The sequence below is a fragment of the Marmota flaviventris genome, chromosome 7 (assembly GCF_047511675.1).
Source record: "Marmota flaviventris isolate mMarFla1 chromosome 7, mMarFla1.hap1, whole genome shotgun sequence".
NCBI lineage: Eukaryota > Metazoa > Chordata > Mammalia > Rodentia > Sciuridae > Marmota > Marmota flaviventris.
This window is the reverse complement of record NC_092504.1, coordinates 119,212,641-119,224,778: the sequence shown is the minus strand read 5'-3', so window position 1 is coordinate 119,224,778 and position 12,138 is coordinate 119,212,641. Positions and strand designations below refer to the sequence as shown.

Genomic DNA, 12,138 nt, shown 5'->3' with positions numbered 1-12,138 from the left:
GACCCAAAAGCCATAAGGCCAATAATGGATCAAGGACTGGAACCTTCGAAACTGTGAACCAAAATAAGCCTTCTCCTTTTATAATTTGGTTATCTCAGGTATCTATTCTGGTAATAGAAAGCTGACTAACACAACATGTTTTAGATCTCAATAAAGCTTTTACATTAAAACATGATCTAAAGACTATCTTGAGTCCCACTGACAAAGCTTTAAAACTACCAAAAAAAAACACCTAAAGAAACTCTGACTAGCTAAACAAAGCCTTCTTTACAATATACCAACACAATCTAAACACTTATGTGGTAAACATCATAATGCCCAAGATCCACTCCAAAATTAATAAGGTGCTGTGGTTTAGATGAGTGTCCCCCAAAGGTCCAAAGAAAAAGGCTTAGTCCCCAGGATGGTAGTATTGGCGGGAACATACTGTGGGCCTTTAAGAGATGAAATGGAGTGGGAGTTTCTTGGATTACTGGACACATATTTTTGTAAGGAATTGTGGGACCCCCATCTTTTATCTTTTTCTTCCCCTCCCCCGCCGGCCCCCAGTGCCTCCTGGCTCAGGATGTGACTATTCACTCTTGACTCATGCCTCTACCATCCAGCACCATCACCAGAGGACTTAATCTTGAACCTCTAACACTGTGATCTAAACAACCCATTTCTCTTTACTAAATTGGTTACCTCAGGTAATTCATGGTAGTGATGCAAAACTAATACGGAAACCAACAAGCCTGCAATAACCATGAAAATGTCACTACATATTCAGAAATAACACATATGATGAAAGAAAAAAAAAGACATTGTAGGTTATGTCAGTAGAAAGGCAATTGCCTATGTGAAAGGCCCTGGGTTCAATCCCTAGGACAAAAGAAAAGAGAGAGAAGAAAAAGACAATAAAAGTAGCTACTATATCTCTGACCAATTTAGGGGTAGGGTTCTTTTTTAAGACTAGCATGTAAGAACAAGAAAAGATAACAAAAAAGAATGAACATTTATTGAAACCAAAAATACATGAAATGGAAAATTCACCTGATGAAATACACAGTAGACTGGACACTTGAGAAGGAAGGATTCATGAACATAAAGGCATAGCAATAAATTCCCAAAATAATTTTTTTTTAATTAAGAACAAAACAAAATAGGCATAGTGACTTATTAGTTTCTTTCAAAAGGCCTAACATAAATATAATATGAATCCCAGAGGAAAAAAACATATTTGAGGAAATTGTGGTAAGAAGTTTTCAAATCTGACAAAACCCAGATCAGATGCAAGAAATATGAGTAACCTGAAGCAGGCTAAGCACAGACAAGAACAGACCAACACAAGTTTGGAAGAGGCTTGGAAGATGGTGGAGTAGATACAGGAGGTCGCTTTCCAAGCTGCTCCGTGGTGTGAGACCAGGAAGGCAGATAAAACAGCTTCTCAGTGAGGTGGGTAAGATGTTACTAGGATTTAATACTAGGCTCTCAGAAGACCCTAAGGCCCATAAGGTTAGATGTAATAATACAGAGAAGAAAGCTCACCACCACCTGCGGCTGCCAGAGCTGACCCACGTGGGCAAGGCATGGAAAGGGAATAAGGGAACCCACACTTCAAGTGGCACCATGACATGTCATGATACACAGAAATCAAAGATCCAGGTCACCGCTGGACTGATGCAGGGGGTATGCTGCACTGTAACCTGATGCAGGAAAGGTGCCCTGTGTCTCCCAGTTACCTATGGAGAGCAAGGCAAGATCCATCATGCCACCCCACTAAACTGCAGGTGGCTGTGGGAGCCCATACCTGGGAATTCCAAGCTGGGTCCAAAAAACAGGCCTGGGAGACACCCACCACATGACTCAGAGGTGTGACCAGAAGAACAGGAAGAAATCAGGTGTGGAAAGTGTTTTACGCAGGGGAATATGAATCTTACTTGACAGAGCCTGGTTCCCTCCCTATGAATATGGTAGCTCTTCAACCATTGGTGCTAGGAAAACTGGAAATTCATATGTAATAGAATGAAATTTAACCCTTACCTCTCACACTGCCCAACATTCAATTCAAAGTAGATCAAAGACCAAGATATTAGACCAGAGGCTCTGCACCTACTAGAAGAAAATGTAAGCCCAACTCTCCCTCTTGTCCACTGAGGAACTGAATTCTTCAACAAGACTAAGCTCAAGAAATAAAATCAAAAATCAATAAATGGGATGGTATCAAACTAAAAAGCTTGTCCACAGCAAAGGAAATGATCAAGAACAAAGAGAGAACCTACAGAATGGGGGAAAATCTTTGCCACCAACATCTCAGATAGGTGTTAATTTCAAGAATATACAATAAACTCAAAAAGCTTAATACCAAAAAGCAAAATAATAATAATAATAACACAACCAATAAATAGGCAAAGGAACTAAACAGACAATTCCCAAGAAGAAATACAAGGCAAGGCACAGAGGCACATGCCTATAATCCTACACTTGGGAGACTGAGACAGGAGGATCCAAGTTCAAGGGCACCCTCAACAACTTAGTGAGAGCCTAAGCAACTCAGTGAGACCCTGTCTCTAAATAAAATATAAAAATAAGCTGGGGATGTGGCTCAGAGATTAAGTGCCTCTGAGTTCAATCCCTAGTACCAAAAAAAAAGAAAGAAGAAAGGTTAACAAATACATGAAAAAATGTTTGACATCTCTAGCAATTAGAGAAATGCAAATTAAGCCTACATTAAGATTTTATCTCACTCCAAAAAGAATTATCAAGACCACATGCCAGTCATGGTCACTCACACCTGTAATTTCAGCGGCTCAGGAGGCTGAGACAGAGGATCTTTGAGCTCAAAACCAGCCTCAGCAACAGCGAGGCACTAAGCAACTCAGTGAGACCCTGTCTCTAAATAAAATACAAAAAAAAAAAATAGGGCTGGTGATGTGGCTCAATGGTTTAATGCCCTTGAATTCAATCTCCAGTCCCCCCCCCAAAAAAAAGAATACAAGCAATAATAAATGTTGCCACATCATGTTTATAACAGCTCAATTTAGAATAGCTAAACTATGGAACCTAAGTGCCCTTCAACAGATAAATGGATAAAGGAATTGTGGTATATATACACAATGGAGTATTACTCAGCCATAATGAAGAATGAAATTATGGCATTTGCAGGTGAATGGATGGAACTGGAGACTATATCATACTAAATGAAATAAGTCAATCTCAAAAAAACAAAAGGCCAAATGTTCTCTCTGATATGTGGATAATGGCTCACATTAAGTGCAGGGTTAGGGAGGAGGAGAGGATCATCGGATTAGACAAGGAATGTGAATAGGAAAGACAGTAGAATAAATCAAGACATCATTTTCCCATGTTCATATATGAATACATGACCAGTGTAACTCCACACCATATACAATCACAAGAATGGGAAATTGTACTCCATTCATATATGATATGTCAAAATACATTCTATTGTTATTTATAACTAAAAAGAGCAAATTTTAAAACTGCAAAATATAAATCAATAAAACAGCCAATTGAAAAAAAATAAGAAAGGTCAAATGTTCTCTCTGAAATGTAGATGCCAACCTACAACAAGGGGTCGCAGGGATTACACAAAGTTCAGTGGATTACACAAAGGGAAATGAAGGGGAGATGAGAATGAGAAAGACAATGAAATGAATTGGACGTAACTGTCCTGTGTACATACAGGAATACCCCACAGTGAAAAGCACCATGTGTACATCCACAGACCTGGGTCCTAATTAGAACAGGATATATTCTCAGCTTGTATGTATTCAAAATGGTTTCTACCATATGAATAACTAAAAAGAACAAATAAAGACTAAAAAAAAAAAAGACTACCCCAACATACAACATTTAGGTTTTGAAGAGGTGACACAACTTTTTGATAGAAACTTCTTGAAAATCACAATAAAATCTCTCTTAAAAGCTAATAAACTTTCACATCAAAATTCTAATTTTAGAAACTAAAAGCCTTCTCAGACTAAAGCTGGGAAAATTCACTAACAGTAAACCTCCATTATAAGAATATTAAAGCTATTAAAGTGGAAGGGAAAAAAAGGCATGAGATGGTGGGTATGATTTGAATATGGTAGCATTTATCTCTTAAAGGTTCATATATTGAAATTTAATCCCCACTGTGAGGGTAGAAACTTAAATCCATGGCATCATACTGAAGAGGGGCAAAAGGGTCCCTCAGATTCTTTTATTGTTTTTTAATTTAACCTTTATTTTATTTATTTATTTTTACGTTTTGCTGAGGATCAAACCCAGTGCCTCACCTGTGCCACACAAGCACTCTACCACTGAGCCACATCTCCAGCTCCCCTAGATAAACTCTTTTATGGGGACACTAATTCCTTTCCTAAAACAGAAATGGAGCCCTTGTGAGTAAGGAACTTCTCAAAGGTTCTGCCTCTTAAGATGTATCACCTTGGGAGTTAGGTTTAAACATATGAATTTTGAGAAGACAAATATATTCAGACCATGATATATGAAAAAAAATGAACTTTGATCCTTACTATGCACCATACACAAAAATTCATTCAAAATGGATCATAAACTGAAAGATGAATGCTAAAATCATAAAACTCAAAAGAAAACATGAAAAAATATTTCCAGTATTGAAGTACTCAAATATTTTCATGTAGACAAAAAGTATTATAACAGAAGAAATCGACAACATGTAATTCATAAAAATCAAATGCTTTACTCTCCAACAGCCATATTAACAAAACAAAAAATCAACACACACACTCAGGAAAAATATGTGTAAATCTTGTGTATGATAAAAAGAGCTATTCTATAATACATAAGAAAAAAAATCAAAACATACACTTCACAGGAGAAGATACACAAACAGGTAAAAAGTAATGAGAAAGATCTCCAGCGTGTCAGTACATCTAGTAAGCAAAAGAATACAAATTAAGAACAGAATGAGGGCTGGGATATGGCTCAAGTAGTAGCGCGCTCACCTGACATGCGTAAAGCCCTGGGTTTGATCCTCAGCACCACATAAAAATTAAAAAATAAAGATATTGTGTCCACCTAAAGCTAAAAAATAAATATTAAAAAAAAAAAAAAAGAACAGAATGAGAGCAGGGGATGTAGTGCAGAGGTAGAGCACTAGCCTCACATGTGTGAGGCTTTGGGTTCAACACCCAGGACTGCAAAGCATTTTCAAAATTAAAAGAAACACATACACACACACACACACACACACACACACACACAGATAGTACTACACATTCACTCAAATGTCTAATATTACAAAGACTGACTATACCATGTATTAACAGATACAGATAGCAGGTACAAATCTCAAACTCTGCTTGTGAGAATACTGGTGGTTTTTTTTTTTGTTTGTTTGTTTGTTTGATTTGTTTTTTATTTTCTTTTCAGTGCTGAGAATTGAACCAGGGGTGTGTTACAAGCCCCTTCTCTTTTTTATTCTGACATAGGGCCTTCCTTAAGTTGTTGAAGCCTTGCAATCCTCCTATCTCAGCCTCCAAGGTGGCTGGTATTACAGGCATGTACCACTATGCCCAGAGATAATGTAAAATTATACAATCACCTTGGAAAATACTTCAGCAATTTTAGCTACCATATTGCTTAGCAATTCCACTTTAAGATAATGACAGAAAAAACATGGTTAAGTCTTAAAAACATGCTGAAAAGAAACAAACTCACAGAAGCACATATTACATGATTCCATTTACATAAAACCTTAAGAAAAAAGTCTAAAATGAAAAAAAAAAAAAAGAACGATGGTTGCATATTAACAGCAATGGGAGAGGAATATGTCAGGCGAAAGAACTGACTGGAAAGGAACATAATCGAACCACCAGTAGTGATAGAAATATTCTACGTCTTGATTGCTGAAGTCTTTAACTTTTGTCAAAATTAACTAATTAACCTTTTTGTGGTGCTGGGGATGGAACCCAGGGCCTCATACATACCAGGTTTTATCACTGAGCTCCATCTTCATTCTTTTTATTTTATTTTGAGACAGGGTCTCGCTAAGTTGGCCATACTGGCCACAAACTTGCAATCCTCCAGCCTCAGTCTCCCAAGGAGTCAGGATTACAGGCATGTGCCACCATACCCAGCTGTACATGCTTTATATAACTGATAAGTGGAAGATCAACTCAAAGAAGTTGATTTTGTTTCCAAAAGAATATAGTAGACACTAAATTTCTCCTTCAAACCAAATTTAAAGACTACTATATTAGGATAATAATAAGAAAAGATGCATTAAAGAAGGTAGGAAAAAAAGAGATGTCAGAATCATCACTCTCCCAACTCAGGAAGTAAAGCAGTGTGGAGAGAGGCAGATCTCACTAGGAGTAAGGAGAAGGAATAAAGTATAAGCCTTAGATTTAGAACCCAGTACCAACTAGCCACCATGAAACACCATGACAGGAAGAACTCCATGGCCCCTGATCTCAAGCTAATTCCCTGGAAGAGAGCCTCTGGACCTAGTGGCTAAGGAACTACCCAATCATCCCTCCACCAGTTAAGAGTAGTACAACCCAGAGAAAGACACCAACCTCTAAGGAAAAGGATAGGGAAATTAAGTGTAGAACTTTAGCTTGAAACTCAGTACTGGACTAGGGAAACCCAATGCCAAGCAGGTCCCAGTGGTTCCTGTCCCCAGGCCAGTGCCCACAGAAGAACCCTCTGAACCAGCCCTGGCAGAGATCCAGTGCCCAAATAGAATGAATTTCTATTCTGTCCAGTATCACCTCTGGCTGACTGTAATAGTCTTAGGCAATGAATATACATAGTCACAAGCAGGCAATGGCAGGATGAGCCTTGGGCTTGTCCCTGAACTGTATTGGTCTCAGCAGACTGTGGGACAATTCAGTATTGCAGTACAGGACAACCCAGCGCATTCCTCCCCCAATTCCAGGCAATACAACACAATTACTGTCCACTTGAGGGAAAAAGAGGAAGATAGTTGCACCGGAACCAGTCCCTCCACAGCAAAGTCCAGTGTGAGGCAAATTCCATGGAACCTGACCATGAGCCAGTGACTACGGACAAGGTGTCTGGACTACACCTGGCCCAGGCTGAGATATGAAAGAATAGACTACTCTTTATAGTCCTCCCTGAGTCCATACTAACTAATAGCCACTGCTTTGCAATAAGCATGAGATTGGGGCACCCTCTAATGCTGAAATAGTCACAACACATCAACACTAGACTCAGAGTAAAACTGAACTTAGAACACCATCTAGTACTAGAATGACATCATTGGTCATAGGCTTGGAAAAAATAAACAACCTGCTTAGACTTTCTGGAAGAACAGGTATAAAGTCACATTATGAAGATAAAAACAAATATCTAATTTTTCCATGACCAAATGTTACTGTATACCAACAAACATCCAGAACTTTCAGGAAACCACGACCTCACCTATTGGACAAAATAAGGTACCAAAAACTGATCATAAAGCAATCAATAGGTATGAAGTCTAGGATAGAGAATAAAAATGGTTATTTTAAGGAACCTCAAGAAAATAGAGGGGCTGGGGTTGTAGCTCAGTGGTGGAGCACTAGCCAGGAACAAACATGTGAGGCACTGGGTTTGATCCTCAGCACCACATAAAAATAAATAAAATAAAGGTACTGTGTCCATTTACTGTAATACACACACACACACACACACATACATATATGTATATACTTTTTTTTTTTTTTTAAAGGAAACAGGGCTGGGGTTATGCCTTAGTGATAGAGCACTTGCCCAGCAGGTGTGAGGCACTGGGTTCAATTCTCAACACCACATAAAAATAAACAAAATAGAAATATTGTGCCTATCTACAAATAAAACAAATTTTTTTAAAACACTGAAGAACAACTCGGTACTTTATCAGAGAAAACTAAAAGAGAGATTAAAGTGATATTAAAAAATCATATCCTTTAGCTGAAAAGTACACTAAGTGGAATAAAAAAGCAATACAAGATATCATAGCAGCATAAATCGAAAACACAGGGAAGAGTCTGTGGGCTTGAAGACAATCTATTTCAAAACACATAGGAAATTTTAAAAAAAGAATGGAGAGGAATAAAGAAAGCAAATATTCAAGTAATTTAGGTTCAAGATGAACTTGCAAATGTCAAAGAAGTAGAAAGTTTATTTAAAGAAATAATAATGGGAATTGTTTCAAACCTAGAAAATGATATAGGTATCCAAGTACAAGAATATCAAAGATTCAGGCTGGGGGTAGCTCAGTGGTAGAGCACTTGCCTATCACATGTGAGAAACTAGGTTCAATCCTCAGCACCACGTTTAAAAAAGTGAGTTTTAAAAAAATATATCAAAGATTCAACTCGTGGCTGGGGTTGTGACTCAGCAGTAGAGCGCTTGCCTAGCACATGTGAGGCCCTGGGTTCGATCCTCAGCACCACATAAAAATAAAAAAATAAAATAAATGTACTGTGTCCAACTACAACTAAAAAATAAATATTTTTTAAAAGATTTAATATACTATATTAAAAATATAGTATATTAAAATACTCTATATTTTAATATTCTATATTTTAATATACTATTTAGTATATTAAAATATTCTATTTTAATATATTATTTAATATATTTAATATACTAAATATTGTATATTAAAATATACTGTAATCAAGCTCTCAAAGTTTAAATACAAAGAAGATTCTCAAAACATCAAGAGAAAAGAAACAAGTAACATACAAGAGTACTGCAGTTCCTGAAATAGACTTCTCAACAAAAGTATAATAGGTCAGGAAAGAGTGGAATGAGATAGTCAGTGCAGAAGGAAAAAAAATGCCAACCAATAATACTGTATCAAGCAAAGCTAAGGATATCTAAGGATATGTATAGACTAAAGGGGAAGAGATGGTAAAAGACATTCCATGGAAATAAAATCCAAAAGCTAAAGTGACATTATTGCAGGACTGGAAAAGGTGAGGACCTCAAAAGCACAGGACGCAAAAGTGAAGACAGATAAGTGAGATAATATTAAACTGAGAAGTTTCTGTATGGCAAAGGAAATAATAAAGAGACAACCTACAGAATGGAAGAAAATATTTGCAAACTATACACAATTAGCATGGGTTCATAGCCAGAATACGTAAAGAACACGAAATAACTCAACAGTAAGAAAAACAATCGAAAAATTGACAACAGACCTAAACAGACACTTTTCAAAAGATATACAAATAAAAAACTGGTATATGAAAAATGGTCTACACCACTAGTCATTGGGCAAATGCAAATTAGAACCACAATGAACTATCACCTTCATCCAGTAAGAATGGCTGTTATCAAAAAGACAAAAGATATCAAGTATTGGTACAGATGTAGAGAAAAGGGAACCCTCACACACACTGCTGGTAGAAATATAAATTCGTACAACCATTGTGGAAAACACTATAGCTTCCTCCAAAAATTAAAAATAAAACTATCATACAATCCAGCAATCCCACTCCTGGGTGTACATCCAAAGGAAATGAAATCAGTATGTCAAACAGACATCTGTTCTCCCATGTTTATTATAGTAAAATTCATGAAATAGAAACAACTAAGTACCCCATTACTATATGAATGGAAAAAGAAAATATAATATAAATAATGGAATACTATTCAGTTATTAAAGAAAAGATAAAGTTCTATCATTTATGACAACATGGAGAAGACTGGAGGATATACATTAAGTGAAATTTGGCACAGAAAGACAATGTACTGCATAATCTCATTCATAAGTGGAATCTAAAGAAGATAATCTCTAAGATGTTGAGAGTTAAAATTATGATTGTCACAGGCTGGGGAGAATAGGGGAAGAAGAGATGGGGAAAGATTGATCAACGGGTACAATGTGACAGGAGAAAGAAGTTCAGTGTGCTATTGAAAAGTAAGGTAACCACTATTAATGATAATGTACTATACATTTCAAAAAAGCTAGCAGAAAGGTTTTTGAATGTTTTTATCAGAAAGAACTGAGAAGAGTTAGAGATTATGTGTGTGTGTGTAAACACCACAAAATACCCCATAAATATGTATAATTGTGTCAGTTTTTTGTTTTTTTGTTTTTTTTTTTTTTTTTTTAATGTCAGCATCGAAAGAAATGCAGAATTCAGTAAAACTGAAACTTGAACTAGCAGTTTTTGCACAGTGCCCCACTACGGTCAAACACACTGCATTTCTCTCAAAAATGCAAAGTACCCTGCTGACCCCCGTGACTTCCCAATAGTAGTCCCATTTACCCTGACATATAGTTTGGTTAATTAAGGTAAATGTTCTCATGCATAATTCACCTTCAAATCAAGTCCATATAACAGCTGTTATGCAATGAACAGAAAGTGAAGTACCTTGTATCCCAGGCCTAACTGATAAATAGCAAAAATCTGAGCTGCATTAAGAGCATCACTGAAAAGGTAAACTGCAGTCATCTGACCACAGAACACTCTGTTAGCATCTGCTGTTTCTGACGAGCCCAGGAAACATTTGTCAAATGTCTATGAAAGAAAGCAGAGATTTTATTAAATGAAAAATTACATCCTCCAGGAATAACAAAACCTATATTGGTATAAATGTTTTGTCTATTCTAAGCTATATCTGAATATAATAAAATAATTAATTTAGCATTTCATTTCATTCATTCCCCTTTTTCATGGAGATCAGAAAAGACACCATGGAAAAGAATATAACATAAGTTTTCTGAAGTATAATAAATACAACTTTATGACAAAGAAGAAGTAAATGAGTCAGAGAAACCATTATGGCTCTGAAGTTTCATAATTGGGCAGCCAAAGTCCAGACAAAAGAGCAGTCTTTGACACAAGGAGGAAAATAATGAAACAGGTTTAAACTTATTGAATTGGCGCTTTTTTAAATTATTTATTGATTTGTTAATTGTAGTTGGGCACAATACCTTTATTTTATGTATCTATTTTTATGTGGTGCTGAGGATCGAACCCAGCACCTCACACGTGCTAGGCGAGCGCTCTAACGTTGAGCCACAATCCCAGCCCCTGAATTGGCCTTTTCTTTGTGAATGTTTTCAGATTAAAAAAGAGAAATATTGGGCTGGGGATGTGGCTCAAGCGCTAACACGCTCGCCTGGCATGCGCAGGGCGCTGGGTTCAATCCTCAGTACCACATTAAAAAAATTAAAAAATAAAGATGTTGTGTCCACTGAAAACTAAAAAATAAATATTAAAAAATTCTCTCTCTAAAAAAAAAGAGAAATATCATTAAAATTTATTGAGTACTCATCCTTTACAAAGCACTCAGCTAATATTTATGAGCATTATTTCATTTAATCATCATAACAATCTTCTAGTATACATACTATTTTATGCCCATTTTGAGGTGTAAAAATACTAAGGTCAAGTAAGATCATACAATTGGGGCTGGGATTGTGGCTAAGTGGTAGAGCACTTGCTATAGAATGTGTGAGGCACTACGTTTGATCCTCAGCACCACATAAAAATAAATAAAATAAAGGCAATTATGTCCATCTACAACTTGAAAAAAAAAGATCATAGAATCAATAAGTGACAGAGCTGGTATTTGAATCTAAGCCTGTGTGATATAACACCCTGAGCTCTTAAGGTTGCCGTTATGTAATACGTACATATGTATATAAAGGATATATAAGGAGGAGAAAATGATAGAGACTATTGTGTTCATTTTCCTCAGGTTATTTTTTTTAAGTTCCCTATTTAAAAAATGTTTTTAAGGATCAAATAAGAACATTTTGAATCTCATTCTAACCTATGAATCTCTTTTTTAATCCTGAAAATTCTATAACAGTTATAAGAGCAGCTATGAACTATATATAAAATTTATAGGCAAGTATCATCTACTTCATTTATGAAAATGATCTAAACCTTGTAGTTAAGCTCCTATTTACTTTGATCAATGGACTACTGATCCAAACACTGTTAAGACATAGCTACTCCTAAAACCCTTATCTCTACTCTATCCAGAATAATTTTATAATAAAAACTGTAATTTTATAATAAAAATAGTAATATGTGACACATTAACAAGTTCTATTCTGTAAGTAATTAGCCAAATTATGATTACAAAAATTAAAATTAAAATATTCCAAATTTTATATTCAAGTTTTAAAACTTCTTTTAGTTTGAAGATTTCATC

At 36.0% G+C, this 12,138-nt stretch overlaps 1 protein-coding gene across 5 annotated transcripts in view; it reads right to left on the bottom strand.

Moving 5' to 3' along the window:
- The window catches only part of Lrba (LPS responsive beige-like anchor protein), a 701,372-nt gene that overhangs the window by 590,748 nt on the left and 98,486 nt on the right, over positions 1-12,138 (bottom strand). For all 5 annotated transcript variants that reach the window (XM_071614622.1, XM_071614623.1, XM_071614624.1 and 2 more), the window contains exon 8: positions 10,344-10,490. In XM_071614622.1, coding sequence (XP_071470723.1) covers positions 10,344-10,490 — 147 coding nt within the window. The remainder of the gene's footprint in view (positions 1-10,343; positions 10,491-12,138) is intronic.